Consider the following 19,626-nt stretch of genomic DNA (forward strand, 5'->3'; position numbering starts at 1 on the left):
CCCCCTTTTACATGAGAAATCTATTGCTTTTCACAAACAGCCCATCAGGGGACGCTGTATGACTGATATTGTGGTGAAACCCCTCACACAAGAAAAGTACGTACTCTTGGCAGTTTCTTGTCTGTGAACCTTGCTGCGTTTACAGCTGTTTCCAACTGCCAAAAAACCATGCAGCAGCTACATCACCCGCCAACAGTAAAAATGCTCACTGGAGTTCCTCTTTAAGGCCTGGAACCCACTAGGAGTGCTTTTCTGAGCGCTTTGTGATTTGTAAAGCTCTTATTAATGTAATGCTATGGGTGTGATCCCACTGGAGCGATGTGATTTTATAAAAATCCCCCATAGCATTGCATTAGTAATGCTGGAAATACACGGTTTGTTTCTGCCGTGCGTTTCTCCTCTTGACCGTTTTTGCCGCTCGTTTCTGCAGTTTATTCTCCATCTTCCGCTCGTTTTTCTTAGCTTTTTCCATTCACTTCTATCAGAAATCGAGCTGCGAAAGATTCGAAAGGGAGATCGAACAGGGCGGAAATTATCTTTCGAACCATCTAATCACCTAAGAAACAAACTGTGTATTTACAGCATTAGAGCTTTTTCAAATCACTAGCGCTTATAAAAGGCTTCTAGTGGGTTTGAGCCCTGAGGCTGATACATGATACAATTTTCACAAATTATTATTATGTATTTCTATAGCACCGACATCTTTCTCAGTGCTTTACACAGAGTACACTGTCTTGTCACTAGCAGTCACTCACAGGGGCTCACAAATCTAATCCTGCCATATTCATATGCAGTGCAGGAATCAGGGCTATTGAGTCGGAACAAAAATCATCCAACTCAGACTCAGTTTATGAAACCACCAACTCCAGGTACCCAAGATTGGTCCAACTCCACAGCTCTGGCTGGAATACCATCCAGGGCACTATCTGCACAGAGTTTGTTCTCATTGTAGTCTAGGGGCAATAAGCCAATTAACTTATCTGTATGTTTTTCGGATGTGGGAGGAAAGCAGAGTGTCCGTAGGAAACCTATGCAGACATGGGGAGAACATACAAACTGAAGATTGTGCCCTAGCTGGGATTCAAGCCAGAGACCAGCTCTGCAAGGCGAGAGCACTATCCACTATGCCACTGTGCGGCCCGTAGACTATTTGTCAATTTCAAGCATGTCTAATCTGCTTCCAATCATAAAAAAGATCATTACCACACAAAATCAATCCCTTTCATTGGAAGCAAATCAGACATGCTGGAAATTATTGAATGACCACTCTGACACAAAAATTGCATTGCTCAAATCCAGCATTACAGATGGCACTAGAGAATTCAAGCATTCCACTTTAATGATAAATCTGTCAGAATTGTCAAAGTAAAGCTGTGAACACATCAGATTGTCACAGTTCGGGGGCCCAATGCTGCACAGACTCATTAGAAGGCTAGCAATGCCACTGATTTAAGGAAGAGGACGATTTTACCTAATCTACCACAAATGAAATGTATGCCCACCTTTATGCTCTTGGTTTTGAGCACAAAACACTAACCAGAAGGTAAACCTCCAACTAGAGACTAGAGCAGGGTTAGGGAACCTATTGCTCGGGAGCCATTTGTGGCTCTTTTGATGGCTACATCTGGCTCACAGACAAATCTTTACGGGTTGATTCACTAAGCTACACTGCTCAAGCAGCGCAGCTTAGTGTGGCAGCGCAAGTAAAATTTTCAAATACTAACTCACTTGCTCTCCCCCCAGAATGAACAGCTGCTCCAATTGTCCCACCCTGGATCCTGTCAGGTCCAGTGAATTTATAGGATGAGATCCTGCACTTTCATTGGCCTAATAGGCTGTCTGTCACCTGACAGACAGCCAATTGGGCCAAAGTGTGGGGATCTCGTCCTAACAAAGTGAATCGACCCCCAAGTCAGCTAGCTAATTGTACAAGCTGTTAGTCGGAATTCCTCCTGTCTGGCTCTCTGAGAAATTGCTAACGTTGCTGAAACCCAAAAGAAGCTGAAGACGTGTCTGACACTTCCGCTGCCTGGAGGATCAACTGTGTACACATAACCATGGCAACAGGGACATGAGCCCTCTACTGCGTATGCGCACTGTGCCAGTTTGAAACATTGTATGGCTCTCACAGAACTACATTTTAAAATATGTGGCCCTTATGGCTCTCGCAGTCAAAAACATTCCTGACCCCTGGACGAGAGCCTTGTACGCATGCTAGGTGGCCCACTCTGTTATGCACCACACTGCGTCCTCCTCCCTATCAACAGAACACGTAGCTAGCCAGGTGTCTAGCGAAACTTCAGTACAGCATTGGGCCCCAACCCATCACCTGATCCATGTAGACAATTTAACAAGCGCATGAAACTTTAATTGTAATCTTTATTTTCCCTATTAAAGACAAATCTTCAGAAGAGAAGGTCGGCACAAAAAAAATAAATAAAAAATTTGCTATATAGAAAACACAACACTATCCATTCCATTATTGTTGCACAGTCATACAATAATCACTGTGCAGTGCGTAGCCTGTAAGAACAGTATCACAATGGAAAAGAAAAGTATCATGCATTACGTGCAGTGCGACGCATACAGCATATACCCAGTATGCATCACTGCAACTATTTAAACATGCACATTAATATGGTATACTGCGCTGTATGCGTCACATTGTGCCAGGGAATTCCACTGCACTGCTAGCGTGCCAATGTAAACATGCCATTTCACTATATTTAAAAATGCTACTATGTTGTCTGGCATAATGAACGTATACCTCTAGCGATTATGATACAAATTGACAAAGCAATTGACTTTATTAAGGAATCAACTTCAGTATAGTTGATCGAAAGTCGATCGACTAGTGGCCCACACACTACAGGTGATATCCTAAGCGATTCACCTTTACTAATTGATCTGAACGATGTTGTGTCTCCCTGCTCTGAATACAAAAATGTATGCAGAGTCAATCGAATGACATATGAACCGTAGCAGATTTCTTTGTGATTGACCAATATCTTACATCCTGCAAGATCGATTAAGTTGGTCGATTCAACATGATATTAGCCACTTATCAATTGGGCATACTGGAACACACTCGATCCTCTCATTTCTATAAAATTATCGAATTGAGTGGTCAATCGTACAGCCAAATCGGTAGATGTATGGCCATCTTAAACACTTTATTGAAGTGTTTTATAGAGAACATTCACCCCAACAACTGTTAGTGCTTATTCACACTACAAGCAACTAAGCACCTGTGATTTTTTTTAAAGCTCTCGTTAATGTAACCCTATGTGCGGAGGGAGTGTGTAGTGAGGCGATTTTGTAAAAATCCCCATTAGCATTGCATTACCAAGAGCTTTTCCAATCACTAGCACTTAAAAAGAACCAGCCTTTAAAGGGGAACTGAAGTAAGAGGTATACGGAGGCTGCCATATTTATTTCCTTTTAATCAATACCAGTTGCCTGGCAGCCCTGCTGATCTATTTCTCTGCAGTAGTATCTGAATAACACCAGAAACAAGCATGCAGCTAGTCTTGTCAGATCTGACTTTAAAGTCTGAAACACCTGATCTGCTGCATGCTTGTTCAGGGGCTATGACTAATAGTATTAGAGGCAGATGATCAGCAGGGCTGCCAGGCAACTGGTATTGATTAAAATGAAATAAATATGGCAGCCTCTGTATACCTCTTACTTCAGTTCCCCTTTAACCTGTGAGACTCACACTCTAATGCTAGGTACACACTATGGCCTAGTGCACACCAAAAACCGCTAGCAGGTCCGCAAAATGCTAGCAGATTTTGAAACGCTTTTTCTTCTTTTTCTGTAGAGTTTCAGCTAGCATTTTGCGGTTTTGTGAAGCGTTTTTGGTGTAGTAGATTTCATGTATTGTTACAGTAAAGCTGTTACTGAACAGCTACTGTAACAAACGCCTGGCAAACTGCTCTGAAGTGCCGTTTTTCAGAGCGGTTTGCGTTTTTCTTATACTTAACATTGAGGCAGAAATGCCTCCGCAATCCAAAATCTGCAGCAGCCCGGGAGTATGCGTTTCTGCAAAACACCTCCCGCTCAGGTGTGCACCAGCCCATTGAAATACATTACCCAAGCGTATCCGCAGCCGCAAGCGGATCGCAAAACGCAGCCGAACCGCTCTGGTGTGCACTAGGCCTATAAGATTGTCTGGCAGATCATTTATTTTCAAAATATCCAATCTGATTTCCGATCATTTTCCAATCGATTTCCAGTCACTTCTATCAGAAAACGATCTGAAATTGCTCGGAAAGTCAGATCAGACATGTTGGAAATGATCGATCTGACAGTAAATCTGCCAGAAAATCTCAGTGTGTACCTAGCATAACATCCCTATCGCAGTCTAAAGCCTTAAGCCTGGTACATACCATGCAATTTCCTTTCAAAAAAACAAGTTGAATCAATTGTTTCCAATACGTTCAATCTAATTTCAGATTGGATTTTCCAAACAATTATATACAATATTGATCAGAAAAACAATTGGAAATCAGATCAGACCTGCCCAAAATAACTGATTCAGCCCATCCATCTGATGCAAAATTGCATGGTGTGTAACAGGCATAAAGCCATGTACAAAAACACACAGCATGAAACTTGGCCAGGGCAGTAGATAATGACCACCTCAAGCTAAATCTAGTGTGTAATGTCACTGCATGCTGGATCTTTATTATGGAGTATTGTTTTCCTGCCCACCGGAAGCTGCTCTGTATGCATCATTCCTTCTCCCCCTCCATAGTAAAATCATCTATACTGTTGTATCAACATAGAAAATGAGTGTCATTGACCAACTCTAGTCTGCAGTTGAAAAACCCTTGATCAACTGCCACTGTAGTCCCTGCCACAGACTGAAGAGGTACACCACCTGCCTCCCCCATCAATAGGGGGAGCCAAGCTGCATGCCTAGCCCATTAGCAAAACAGTCACCAGAAGTCATTCTTCTAGACAGGAATTTTGCATGTGTACATAGCATTAGTGTAGACATATAGCATTAATTTAAATACATGCATGCAGCACAGATAACCGGTGAGAAAGACTCATTTCATTTACACTGTGTCAAGTACAGCAATTTTCAGGAGAAAAAGCTTTCCAATTTGATTTATACCAGATTTCCTTTTTTATTACAACTCTGGCATAAATGGGAAGCACTCTGCATACACACACTATACTAAAATCAGTTTGCTAAATATGTTGATAGCATTTGTTTACATACAAGACGCAAGAGCCAAGCTACTGTACAGAGGATTGATGAGTAGAGGATTGTATTCGCATGCTACTAAGCAGAGGAGACACCACACATTCGGTTATTTTGTATTTGTTTATATGGTCTGTATAAAACAGTGGAATCAACTGGTCTGCGTTTGGTAAAAAATGTCACAAAGTTGCATCCCAGAGGCAGCAGCAGCAGGCTGCAGTCAGAGGACAGCAGGTGAGCCACATGCACTGCTAGACTGGAGATGTGCGGCCACACGAGCACCGTCCCCCCGCACTGCACAGCAGCAGGTCACCCTGCCGGCGCCGCTTCACCCATGTGACCCCGCACAGGTCTCCGCCCCGAGCCCCTTTTGTCACCCGCTGTGCCAGGACAGGCAGACGGCCAGCAGCTCCGCTCTTTCGGTGTGAGCCCGACACCAGCACCGCCGCCCCCTCCCCCGGCTCAGCCCAGCCCACTCGTGTTACCACAATAGTGTACCCGTCTCCAGCATTCTGCAGTATAGCGCTAGCTCAGCTGGTTGCATTCTACTCGAGTCTTTCCCGGCACACCGTCTCCGCCACCTTGTACAGCCCCTCAGTGTGTCCAGCACTGCACTCCATCCCTTATATACTCCCAGAAGCCACCTTCCCGCTCACCCGCCTACCTGCCTCGCGGATTACGTGCTCAGTTCCGGTCTCCGGTAACCGTATGCCCGCTCCCCTCTGTCACCGGAGAAATCCCGCCTCCAACACCCCGCACTGGGCGCCACCGTAAGCGGCAGCTCATTCGCCCAGTGCATACGCCCATCAAACACAGCATCCAACCAGGTACCGAACTGGAAGGTCTGGGCGGAGCTTTGGGCGGACCTAAAAGACACGCCTTCCCCCCTGAACCCTAGCAAGCAGGCGCAAGCGGAAAATGGCCGTCAATGGGCTGAAAAGGGAGATCCCGCCCACAAGTCTATGTCAATCAAATGTTATAGTTTTACCCACTCTTTCACTATTAGTTGGCGTTCGGAAGCTCAGCGAGGACAAGAGGAGTGCTAACGCCACGCCCACAGATAGAAACACACCCCCTCCGCGCTGTGTTTATTTGCTTCAAGAAAAAAAAAAAAAAAAAAGACTAGGCCGGAGAACAGCGGCTCGTCTCCATGGGCGGCGGTAACGGGTCCAAAGCGCACAATCAGCTGAGCAACAGATGCTAGAAAGCCGGAAGGCCACACTGATCGGAACCCTTGTGAACCTGTGAGAGTGGAGCTTTCTGGTCACTGTGCACCTCATCTCTCAGGATTTCTGCTGTGTGACATGAGCAGTGCTCGGTGATCTAGGGACACTAGGTCATAGCAGGAGAGAATAGCATCCCTGTCCCTGATATAATCGCAGTTTTACATTAGGGAACAAAATATTTGCTACTGAGTGATGACACGTAGATGTCACTACTGCAGAGAATATAATACAGTGTGTGATTAATCACCCAAGCAACAGGAATGCAATTAATTAAAATGCAACACAAACATCTAAGGAATTCAAGCTTTTTTTAATTTCTAAGAAAACGCCCAGACATTACAAATATGTATAGGTTTTAAAATTTCCTCTGTGAGGCTCTGTTCCCATTTATTCCGGACCACGTTGCGGCCACCGGGAGCCGAAGGTTGTAACCAGGGGCAGATCCACTCCCCCAAATGCTATGTGGGGGAACGTAATCGTATCAGTGTGCCCGGGATTAGCACAGAAGTGCTTACTGCATCTTATCCCGCAGCGTATATATAAAATAGGAGCCGATCACCGTGGATCGGAGAACGGACAAAAATCATCCGTTCCACTCCCCCCCCTCAAGTGGGAACAGCACCTTATCTCTCCTCCCATAACACATCCACCAATTTAGGCCTCTTTTCCACGGGCAGTTGATAGGCAGTGAAAAGCCTCTCAAATTCTCAGAGCTGCTTGCTGCTGCCTGGTAACTGCTCACTGCTGCCTGGCAATTTCTTGTTAAAGGGGAACTGAAGAGAGAGGTATATGGAGGCTGTCATGTGTATTTCCTTTTAATCAATACCAGTTGCCTGGCAGCCCTGCTGGTCTATTTCTCTGCAGTAGTATCTGAGTAAAACCAGAAACAAGCAGGCAGCTAGTCTTGTCAGATCAGACTTCTAAGTCTGAACCACTGAAACACCTGATCTGCTGCATGCTTGTTCAGGGGCTATGGCTAATAGTATTAGAGGCAGAGGATCAGCAGGGCTGCCAGGCAACTGGTATTGTCTAAAAGGAAATAAACAGGACAGCCTCCATATACCTCTCTCTTCAGTTCCCCTTTAAGCACACAGTTGAACTGTCCATGGAAAAGAGGCCTTAGGCCCCATTCACACTAGAGCGCTTTTCAGGCGATTTCAGCATCGCTGGAAATCGCTAGCGTTTTGAAAAGCTCTTGTGCAATGTTAGTCTATATGGCTGTTCTCATCTTAAAGAGAATCTGTACTCTAATATTCTTACACTAAAAAGCATACCATTCTATTCCTTATTTTCTCCTGTGCCCCTCTGTGCTGTTTCTGCCACTCTCAGCTGCAATCCTGGATTGTAATTAACAGTTTTAGGCAGTGTTTACAAACAAACTAACCAGCTTGTGATAGGCTCACATAAGCAGAGTGTGTGAGTCATACAGAGTGTGCAGGGGGCCTGCAGAGGGTGTGTATCGCTTCTATCCAATCACAAGCAGCCCTGCACATTTCACACATTCAAGCCTTAGCCCGACAGACACGACAGAGGAAAGGAGATAAGATTTATTACAGAGACAGTGCAATTAGGAAAGGCTGCAGTAAGCCAGAGCACATTAGAACAGGCATAGGAACTTATAGGATAGAAGAACTAAGGCTGAAAAATTTGTTAGAGTCTCTTTAAGCATTTTGCCATTTGCAGCGATTAGCTGAAACGCAAACGCGTAGCCTGCAGCATTTTTCTGGTGATTCTGGAGCGATCGCATTAGCATATATAGAACCGCTAATCGCAATCGCTCCCAAAACGCTGCAGTGTCCAGTGATTTTTCCACGTTAATTGCAGAAAAATCACTCCCTCAAAATGCTAGCGGTAATCGCTTGCGTTTTGCGGTTTTAAAGGGCAACTGAAGTGAGAGGGATATGGAGGCTGACAATTTATTTCCTTTTAAACAATACCAGTTGCCTGGCAGCCCTACTGATCTTTTTGGCTTTAGCAGTGTCTGAATATCGCCTGGAACAAGCATGCAGCTAATCTTGCCAGATCTGACAATAATGTCAGAAACACCTGATCTGCTGCATGCTTGTTCAGGGTTTATTACTTAAAGAGACTCTGTAATAAAATTTTCAGCCTTATTTTTTTTATCCTATAAGTTCCTATACCTGTTCTAATGTGGTCTGTCTTACTGCAGCCTTTCCTAGTTGCACAGTCGCTGTAAAGCCCAATGTACACGATACGATTCTTTGTACGATTCTATTTACGATCTGATTAAATCCGACATGTCCGATCGGGATTCGATTCAATTTGCTATTGTTTTGCAATGGCAAATCGAATTGAATCCTGATCGGACATGTCGGATTTAATCAGATCGTAAATAGAATCGTAATGGAATCGCACAAAGAATCATATTGTGTAGATGGGGCTTTATATCTCTGTTATCTAATCTTCTTTCATTTGTCAGCTTTGTCCACTGAGGCAGGAATGTGCTGCTCTTCTGTGATAGGTAGAAGCTATACACACCCTCTCCACGCCCCCTGCAGGCTCTGTACGAGTCACAGACTGAGATTCTCTGAGCCTATCACAAGTGGTTAGCAGCCATGTTTTTTGTTTGTAAACACCGCCTAAAACTGGCAATTACAAGCCAGGATTGCAGCAGGGAGTGGCAGAAACAGCACAGAGGGGCCCAGGAGAACATAATGAAGATAATGGTATGCTTTTTACTGTAAGCATTTTAGAGTACAGATTCTCTTTAAAGTATTGGAGGAAGAGGATAAGCAGGGCTTCCAGGCAACTAGTGTTTAAAACTAAATAAATATGGCAGCCTCCATATTCCTTTCTCTTCAGTTGCCCTTTAAGTGTGAATGGGGCCTTATAGTTCTTGAAACCTTTCAGCCTACCATGGATATCATTTAGGACCAGTTCACATTGGCACTTAAGTGGTAGATGGATCCATGAAAACAGATCAAATTTCCATTCAAACATTCGTTTCCCCATATCCCCCTCAGACTATCACCAAAGCTTGTAGCCAGTGTGTTGTTAAAGGGACTCCGAGCAGTGCAAAAACTATGGAAAGATGCATATCATTTTAAAGCTCTCTTTCTCCTCTTTCCAATTATATATAAATCGCCCCCATATGCCTTTTAGTTTTCGCTATTTTCGCGATTGAAATTGCCGTGGCCGCGATTTCGATCGCGAAAATAGAGAAAACTAAAAGGCGTAGGGTGACGATTTAGGTGTCGTCAGAAAGAGGAGAAAGAGAGCTTTAAAATGATATCCATCTTTCCATAGTTACAATGGGCTCTATTCTCAAAGAGCCAAAAGTACCGCAAAATTTTAGCGCTAAATTCCCGCCAGCGGTAAACTCCGCATTTTTTCAGCATTCACTAACATTTTCCGCATGTTTTCCGCATGCGGGAAAAAAGATGCGGAAACAGGCATTATTCATGCGGGAATCATGCGGTAAAAAGGTCGCATGAAAAAGTGTTTAAAAAAAAAAAGTTAAAGTCCACCAAGCACAGCCCTTAAGCCTCCACACTTCATTAAAGTCAATGGGATGCGGAATATATCACCTACTACTTGTAGGTGATAAAAATTCGGTAATTAACGAAGAAATGATGCGCCTGAACATCTTTGAGAATTGATCTTTTATTGCGGAAAATACCGACTTTTGCGGAAATTTTACCGCATGAATCCCGCACTTTTATCACACTTTTTCCGCATGCGGAAAAAACATGCGGAACATTTTGAGAATCCCAACTTGCCGGTATTTTGGGTGCAAACTTCCCGCATGTACTTTACCGCATGCGGGAAGTCTTTGAGAATAGAGCCCATTGTATTACTCAGGACGACACTTTCCCTAGTGTCAGCAGCTCCATTCAGCAGAATGCAGCTGCTGACTTTAGGAAAAAGTCGCCCTGTGTAATACAATGTAACTATGGAAAAATGGATATCATTTTAAAGCTCTCTTTCTCCTCTTTCTGACGACACCTAAATCGTCACCCTACGCCTTTTTAGTTTTAGTTTTCTAAAGGCCGCGGCAATTTCAATCGCGAAAATAATGAAAACTAAAAGGCGTAGGGCGGCGATTTATATATCATTGGAAAGAGGAGAAAAAGAGCTTTAAAATGATATGCATCTTTCCATAGTTTCTGCACTGCTCGGAGTCCCTTTAAAGTGTACCAGAGCTGAGATTAAATAAAAGTTTTGTACATACCTGGGGGCTTCCTCCAGCCCAATGCGCACAGATCACTCACACCCTGCCGTCCTCAGTCTTCATCCTCTTCAGTACCGGGTCCTGTAACTTCAGCCAGTCCCGATACCAAAGAGGGAGAATACTGAGGACGGCGGCGTGGGAGCGATCTGTGAGCATGGGGCTGGAGGAAGCCCCCAGGTATGTACAAAACTTTTATTTAATCTCAGCTCTGGATTCCTTTAGGGCCCGTTTCCACTTGTGCGGTGGGAATCACTGGACAGTGCAGCGATTTCTCCGCGATCGCCCTAGTATTTACAGGTAGCAGTATTAGCATACCTCTTGGTTTTCCAGTTATGACATAGGTATGCTTTGATTGAATAGAGTAGAGGTGATCAATGAGATGCAAATAAGATCTCATTGCATTCAAATTTCACGTAGATTTAAAGAGACGCTGAAGCTAGTATAAATTCTTCTTTTTAACTTGTATTGCTGTCAAGGACCCTCAGCCCTGCTAAACCAAAACGAGGGGTCTATACCCCCCAAATCCCCCTGCAAAATGTATGTTGTTCACAGCCTTTATTTTATGCAGTATGTTTTGTATTCATTTTGTTCTGTGCCACAAAAGAGGATAGTGCAATATAAATCAGTACTGTAATAAAGTCTACAAAAATGAATGAATCAAATTAAATATGAAAAAAATGCACAACAACCCATACTCTGCCTCGAAGTATTAGAGGCAGAGGATAAGCAGGGAACTAGTATTGCTTAAAAGGAAATAAATATGGTAGCCTCCATATCAGGGCCAGTGCACACCTAAAAGTGCTAGCATAACTGCAAACGCTCAGCACTTTTAGAAGCGATTTTCCAGATCGATTCTAAGCATGTGCCTAGTGATTTTCTAATCATGTCTATCGAGTTTTGGAGCGTTTTGGTGTAGCATTTATTTTTTTGTTACAGTAGAGCTGGAACTGAACAGTTTCTGTAACAAAACCGCTTGGGAAAAAAAAAAAAAAATCACACTGTTCTAGTGCTTTTCAGAGCGATTCTCCACATTCCTACACTTAACATTGAGGCTGAATCACCTCAGAAAAGCGCAGAAATGCTGCAGGACCCAGATTTGAAAGAAAATTACATCGCTCTGTTGTGATCTATCCCATTCAAATACATTAGCCAAGTGCTAGCGTTTTTATAAGCGCTCTTGGTGTGCACCAGCCCCCACTCTCAGCACAGGTTCACATTAAAGGATACCCGAAGTGACATGTGACATGATGATATAGACACGTGTATGTGTACAGTGCCTAGCACACAAATAACTATGCTGTGTTCCTTTTTTTCTTTATCTGCCTGAAAGAATTAAATATCATGTATGTAAGTGGCTGACTCAGTCCTGACTCAGACAGGAAGTGACTACAGTGTGACCCTCACTGATAAGAAATTTCCCTTTTTATCTCTTTCTTGCTCCCAGAAGCCATTTTCTGCTAGGAAAGTGTTTTATAGTTGGAATTTCTTATCAGTGAGGGTCACACTGTAATCACTTCCTGTCTGAGTCAGGACTGAGTCAGCCACTTACATACCTGATATTTAACTCTTTCAGGCAGAGAAAGAAAAAAAGTAACAGCATAGTTATTTGTCTGCTAGGCACTGTACATAACCCTGTCTTTCTCATCATGTCACTTGTCACTACGGGTATCCTTTAAAGCAAACTTGAAGTAAGTAAACCAACTTCAGGTTAAATGCATACCTCTGTAGAGGGAAGGGTCTAGTTACCATACAGCCCTTCTGGTCTTCGGTCCATCCTGTCATTCCAGTGCTAACCCATGTTGAAGCTCTGCAATTGGCTGTGTCTTTGGTACTCCTTGGGCAGCCAACCAGTACTCACTTCCCCAAGTGCTTCCCCAAAGATGGATGCACCTGTACTACACATGCACAAGTCAGGACTCACACGTGCAAAGTACAGATGTACTCATCTTTGGAAGTACTTGAGACGCTCTGAAGGCTGACAGAGGTGTGCTGTGTATTTGACCTTGCAAGCCGTATAACTTCAACAGGGGATAGCACTGAAAAATGGGGCAGACTGAGGACTGGTTATATGGTATCCGGAGCCTTCTCTACATAAGTAAGTATCTCACCTGAAAGCGGACCTGAACCCAGAATGTCCTCTCTGCTCTAAAAGACAAGACAAATAACATTTATATCGCGCTTTTCTCCTGGCGGACTCAAAGCGCCAGAGCAGCAGCCACTAGGACGCGCTCTATAGGCAGTAGCAGTGTTAGGGAGACTTGCCAAAGGCCTCCTACTGAATAGGTGCTGGCTTACTGAACAGGCAGAGCCGAGATTCGAACCCTGGTCTCCCATGTCAGAGGCAGACCATTATACCGTCCAGCCACCAACTGTATGTATGTATGTATGTATGTATGTATGTATGTATGTATGTATGTATGTATGTATGTATGTATGTATGTATGTATATGTATATATATATATATATATATATATATATATATATATAAAATTTGTTACAGCTAATACAAATCCTAATATAAATCTGCACGGTTCCTACTTCCTGATTGATGGAGGCAGAGTCGCCTGCGCAGTAGAGCGGACCAGAGTGGCATCATCTATTTCCACCTGATCCCAAGCCTAGAGCCACTACTGCGCTAAAGTAATGGAAGGAAAATATTTACATGGCCGCTGTTCCGAGGGGCCCAGCGAGACCACCGTGGGACGGGAGAAGCCTCGAAAGCCTCGATAGGATCCAGAGGTTTCCCCCTCCCAAGGTAAGTACCCCCAGGGGCACTTTTTTATGTTAAAGGTTTTCTTTAAGCCAGAAAACATTATGAATGTGATCATGGTCTTACTTCAGTGGTTAATATGCCAACATTTCATTACCGAATGCGGTAACTCATTGTGAGGCCAATGCAAGGCATTCAGTGAGTTTCCTGGCCCTATTTGCTTTGTTTAACCCCTATTCAGTCATTTAAAAAGAGACACCGAAGTGTCAAAAAAAAGCATATTTTTATTTAATAAAAGCGTTTAACATAATAGCCCTAACTAAACCGCCGCATTGCCGACACTATGAATTATCTAAATCCCCCCCCCTCATGTCACTTCGGGTACACTTTAATAATGTCAGATCAATTGAATTTCGTTTTTGACTAAAAATCAATTAAAATATTGATCGGACAGGACAGAAAGTTTAGATCTATCAGTGGCAGCAGATTCACAGCCCAGAGCGTCGCACTGCATTTAACAGAGCAATGCTGTAGTTCAATCAGTTTTCAAAATATTTCCCGCTGTCATCTATTGAAACTTGATGTGCTGTGTGTGGTAAGGGTTGATTCAGAAAGGAATTTGAATTTGTAAACATTGGGTGGAAATCTATATGTGTATGTCTAGCTTAAAGGACAATACATTGGTGAACATCTTGAAAATGCAACTGGAAGATCTTTAATACTGTCACAGCAGCACAGAGAAGATATCAGCAAAAAAATAAGAAAAAAAAGTGTAGAAATAGAAACCAGTGAATACCTCACTGGAAGGTTGGCGTTTTTCTTCCAACAGATGATTTCTTGTGCAATAAAAGCTCAATCACACTGTGGGCCTGATGCACAAAAGACTGGTAAATTTGTCGTACGCATGTGTGCACAGCTTTAGGATGACGTGGATGATGTTGTAAGACACTAGTCACACACAAACACATCAGGAAACAAAAGTCTTGCATCTGACCTTTTCTATATCTTGTACCAAAGGTTTAAGGCACATACACACCTTTGATGGATGTCGCCAGCCCCTTGGACTACATCAATAGGCCAGGCTACACAGACACAAGTCAGCTGTGTAGCCGACGGCGTGCTGTGTTGCTATGCGGGGAAATGATGGAGTGCCGCATAGGCAGTGGGATCGGCCATCATGGGGGGGGGGGGGGGTGAATTGATCCTCCGGGCAGATCACTTGCTGGTTGGGGGCCACTGTACACATGCTTGACTATCAGCTGCCTTAGGGCCTATTTCCACTACACACGGATTATGGATGCAGAAAACTGACCCCAATGAAATCTGCATCAGAAAAATCATGTTTAGTGGAAACAGCCCCATAGACACTCATTGGAGTCAATTTTTCTGCATTCAGAATCTGCATGTAGTAGAAACAAGCCCTTACCCAATTTACTATATCATGTATTTTAAGTGATGCTTAAATGAAAACAAAGTGAAGAGATAAACAATTGCATCTATCCTACTCCTAAAAATGGCTTTTAATAGATATCCCACACTTTTATGTAATTTCACCAAGCATTGCTTATTAGTAGGAGGGCTTTTCGGTCTCTTAACCCCCTATAGAATCCTAGTGGTTTGGGTCACCCCGAGCTGGTTGGTTACTCTGATGTTATGTTTAAAAACTTAAACAGATTTATTGTTTTGTCTCAGCTGAATGTAAGTCTGTCTCAGAGTGCTCAAATATGTGAACTATTGACCTTTTTTATCTACCCTCTCCTGGCAGAGAACTGGAATTCCTAGAGCAAAGTATCTTATGGCTGTAATTCCAAATCGGTAGTCTAACTGGGTCCTGACTAGAGAAAAACTGTCAGTTGCATAGCTGGGGCAGGGATAGAAGAAAAGCATCACAGCATATTTATTTGTGTGCTTGACACTGTACATACACAAGTATATCTCATGTCACATATGGTTTCCTTTAATTAAGTACTTGAAGTACAGAGCCAATGTTCCAAAATTTCAGCATACCCATCAAAATAGCATACAAATGCTACTGAGCACGTGCAAAGCAATGCATGCCATCTGTCTTTATGATGTAGGACTGGGGAATCTCTCAGTTTTAATTACTTACCTGATCCACCGTAATTCATTCATAAAGGTGATCGCTCCCTCCCCATCAGAAATGCAGTTGTGGTGGATTCAAATGTCATTACACTTGCACTACCATAGCCTGCATTCAGCTGCAGCCTAAATGGTGGCTGCCAGGGAAGGGGGGAAAGAGCAGCCACAGTACCACAATTGGAAGCTTTCAAAGAGTACTGTCAGACTTTGTAAACATGGCGGGACCGTATTCCTAGGTAAAGGTGGTTGAAAAGTGTTAGTGTGCTTGAATTACGGTGGATCAGGTAAGTAACCCACACCAATCGTGCAGCATTAGCCTGGCATGACAAGCTGTCTTTTTACTGGAGGTACTCTGCCCCTGAATTCCTCTGTATCATGTACCTACGTTTTACCCAATTTCCTCGATCATGTACCTTAGCTTTACACCTGACTTCCTGTATCAAGCCCACACGTGAAAATTAGTAATGCACAGTAAAGTTTGATACTTTTGTCACCACAGCGACTAAGATATGTAAATTGGTTGCTCTTAGCCACTTCTTCGCTAGCTTTCAAAACATAGCAGATTACATTACACAACGGAATAAAACTGCCAAATCACCTCACAAAGCAGCGGACACATCGTTATGACATTTACACTGTACATCAAGCCCCGCTCTGCGGTCCGCACAAAACACCATAGACAGGCACTCTGCAGAGACTGCTCAGTGCTCACACTCCATTCACAGCAAAGCGACATTAGTGCTGCCTCTTTGTTCCCAGCCCCGCCTTTCACTTAAGGCCACCCCCACTGAAATTCCCTGGAAAACCCATCAAGTGCGCTTCCGCGTTCTCCAGCAGGCGGGCTTTGCTAAGCAGCCAATTGAGCGACTTTATTGCACACACTTCCGTTTCCGACCAGGAAGTATAGGGTGGTGCTAAGCAAATGTTCCCACCTCTGGCAACTTGGAACCACGCCCCACACGGAAGTGTATCCATGGTCTATGTTCAATGCCAGCTTCTAAGGCGGGGCTACTCTTGTAGCCAATCGGCCCGTGAGAAAGGTGGAGTTTTTGGTTAGCCAATAGGTAGCTGGTAAGGAGGAGTCAAGTGGTATGAGGCTGGAGCACGTAGGCGGGCTGATACATTAAATAGAGTACGCTGAAAGCGTCCTCCTCCTCACTACTAGCTCAGAGAGGGGAAACGGAGGATGAGGGCACTCGTAGCCATTGCTGAGAACAGCTGCTAGCGCTGGCAGATTACACAGAGCAGGCATTACCCGCACTACCGGCCAGCCTCTGCAGTGACCAGCTGGGAAGCAGCCTGGCCACACAAGCCGTGCTGGCAGAAAAGCCTCCCCTAGGTGCTGGGCTGGAAGGGGTTAAGGACACCATGAGCTCAGTCACAAAGCTGAGAGTCCGGCCAGGAGATTCCCCAGCACGGCGCTGTTAGCCGGGGACATCGTACTGTCCCCCAGCCAGAGGCACATCGTGCTCCGTCCCCTGTGCCGCACCAATGTCACATCTAACGAATCCCGTGCTAAGGTCACTGTAATCCGCGCTGTGCCACCCCGGCCGCCATCCAGCTGTGTGTGCGGCTCCAGCCGGGGAAGCCCGCTCCTCCTCGGGGTGACATTATAGAAGGATTCCCTGGCACTAGACATCATTGTATGGATGCGGGGCCCGGCTGCTGGTCTCCATTAACCATTAAAGCGCCGCCTGGGCAGGAAAGCAGGGCAGCCCTATTCCACTATCCGCAGCTCTACCCGAGACCGAAGCACAGACCCCTGATCTGTCACCCGGCCGGGGTGCTCGCTTCTAGTTCCTGACTGTGGAATACAGCCACAAGCGCGGAGCACCCCTCAGCCCGAGATACGATGCTCCTATCCCAGCCAAGGGATCAGACATGGAGTGGAAAGGGGTGCTTTAATATCCACGTCCATCTCTTCTCGGCATGCAGCACAATGCCCGCCCCTCCAGCAGAGCTTACACTTCCCTGCTACCCTCTCCCCAAGCCCAGCACAGCGGCGCCGGATCCACCGTGTCACCGCATATCTCAGCAAACAATATAGATATATTAGGATAAACAAGAAACACATACCTTCCAGAAATAAATATACGTCCACACCAACTGAGAGACTCCGGGATAAATACACGCCCACTATTTTTTTTCATCGAGACTCCTAGCCTGAGCCCTTCCTCTAAAGGGGAGGAGTTTCCCTATACAGAAAAGTGAGTGGGCGTACCATTTCTGTCTAAACACGCCCATTTCCATGTACTGAGAAAGCTGGCTGCTCTGACTCCTCCTTCTGTTATTTACATCATTTTCTAGAGAGGGCATTACACCAACTCTCCACCCTTCTCTAAAACTACCATAACTGTCCAGCAGACATGATTGTGGAAGGGATGGCTCGTCTCCACCTCGTGCTGGGAAGACGTGAACCTGGCTTTTATCTTACTTTCGCACCAAAATCACTACAGCCAGCTATGAAATCTGTTTGTTAGGAAACTTTAGCCTAACTGTTTGTTAGTTTAGGCTCTTATTTTTTTACAGATAATCTGCATGAGCTCTAATGGTCCTCATAATTTCTGGTCCTTATCAGTCCTGGTTAGTGTTGGTACCCAGCATGAATTATATTTTAATAGATCTAGATTTGCTGTATTCTATATATATTTTACCCAATCTATAGGTACTGTATTCTATATATAATTTATGCACATACACACACTCAATAATCTTGTTATAAACTCGAGTATAATAAACATTCAGGTACAGTAAATTACCTCTCCAGGTCCTGGCCAATCACCATTATAAGTCTATGGGAGCAACGCCTGGTATAGTAAACACAGATATAATAAAACATATTTTAGTAAACATTTTTTGGCCCCTATTTGATGCTGACTCTAGATATAGTAAAAAGTGGGCAGTGCATGCATCATAAAACCCATGGTCGGCTGGTCTCTTTGGACTGGTTGCAAATGAGTTGTTGCCTGATAAATGTAATGCTGGGGGTCATACTTTCTGACCACCCAACACAACAAGGCTAAGAGCTAGATAATGGAAGAGGCTACACAGGCTGCCCAGAGCAACTGCAGCTCTGGGCTTCTGATAAGACGCAATGGCAGCGCAGTGCGATGTTGCGCTGCTCTTGCGATAGCAAACATTGAGACAGATACAAGACAGACTGGAGTGAGGTAGCCAATAGCAACCGCAGCAATGGCTACCTCGCAAGGACAGGACTAGGAGGACAGAGGATGACAGAATGAATGCTTGCTAATATAGTCACTGCCTCAGTGACAGCAAGCATTCACAAAGACAAGAGTGAGGTAAACAATAGCAACCACAGCAATGGCTACCTCGCAAGGACAGGACTATGCTAGCTAAGCACGGGTGATCACGCTAAGCGCAACCTACCGAAACGTGCTAAAAACTGACTAGCTGAACACAGGATATCAACAGTTCGAGTACGTATATGTCAGCGGCACTAATATATCACCGTAACATGAATACAAGGAAAATAACAAAAGCTGACTAGAATATGTATATATTGGCAATGATCCAATATATAACATAAGCAAGGAGACTAGCTAGATCTGGACTGGAGCAATACAGTGAACTAACTAGGCAATACAAACAATACAAATTCTCTGCACTAGGAGTACGTATATATGTCCCCGTGGGAAATATATAATCGTAGCTCCACAAGATAACTGAACTAGAAAGTAACAAGACAAGGAATATTATTCACAGTATCAAAGAACCCAGTAACAGCTTAGACAGAGCTGAAACTATGACGGGCGAGGTATAAAAGGGGAGTCAGACTTTTATGTTGGCATCAGCCAATGTATGCAAGCATGCAAATATCCACACAGCTGAATGGTAATCATTCAATCCTGAGCTGGCTTGATTACCATTTGCTAATTGAAAGATTATCATAACTAATGCATGCAGTACTATACAATAACATGCATGCAGGAAATCCAGGGCTATCTGGCTGCAGCTCAGCTGCAGTAAGCCATTTGTGGAATGATGACAGCATCCTGAGCTGCCCAGAAATGCAGAGCAATGCAAATGACAATGTGACTCATTGCAAATGCACAACCGAATGCAGGCTGACAAGCCAGAACTGTCCGTTTGCGGCTCCACCGCAATGGACAGAACACGCCACAGGAGGAATCCTTACAGTACCCCCTCCTTTAAAGGCGG

At 44.3% G+C, this 19,626-nt stretch overlaps 1 protein-coding gene across 5 annotated transcripts in view; it reads right to left on the reverse strand.

The window, feature by feature from the left end:
- SIN3A (SIN3 transcription regulator family member A) overlaps positions 1–17,616 on the reverse strand; it is a 111,271-nt gene extending 93,655 nt beyond the window's left edge. The window contains exon 1 of one of the 5 annotated variants that reach the window (XM_068275704.1): positions 17,521–17,616. Coding sequence is in view for 1 of the 5 variants with exons in the window: in XM_068275701.1 (XP_068131802.1) it covers positions 5,714–5,759 (46 nt within the window). In the remaining 4 variants the exon portion in view is untranslated. Of the gene's footprint in view, positions 1–5,713; positions 5,779–5,879; positions 6,032–16,042; positions 16,228–17,520 lie in introns of those variants that run through there. The other 4 variants (XM_068275705.1, XM_068275706.1, XM_068275703.1 and 1 more) reach the window with 4 other exon arrangements.
- Positions 17,617–19,626: the final 2,010 nt, after the last annotated feature.

This window comes from Hyperolius riggenbachi, chromosome 3 (genome assembly GCF_040937935.1).
Source record: "Hyperolius riggenbachi isolate aHypRig1 chromosome 3, aHypRig1.pri, whole genome shotgun sequence".
In the NCBI taxonomy this organism is placed as follows: domain Eukaryota; kingdom Metazoa; phylum Chordata; class Amphibia; order Anura; family Hyperoliidae; genus Hyperolius; species Hyperolius riggenbachi.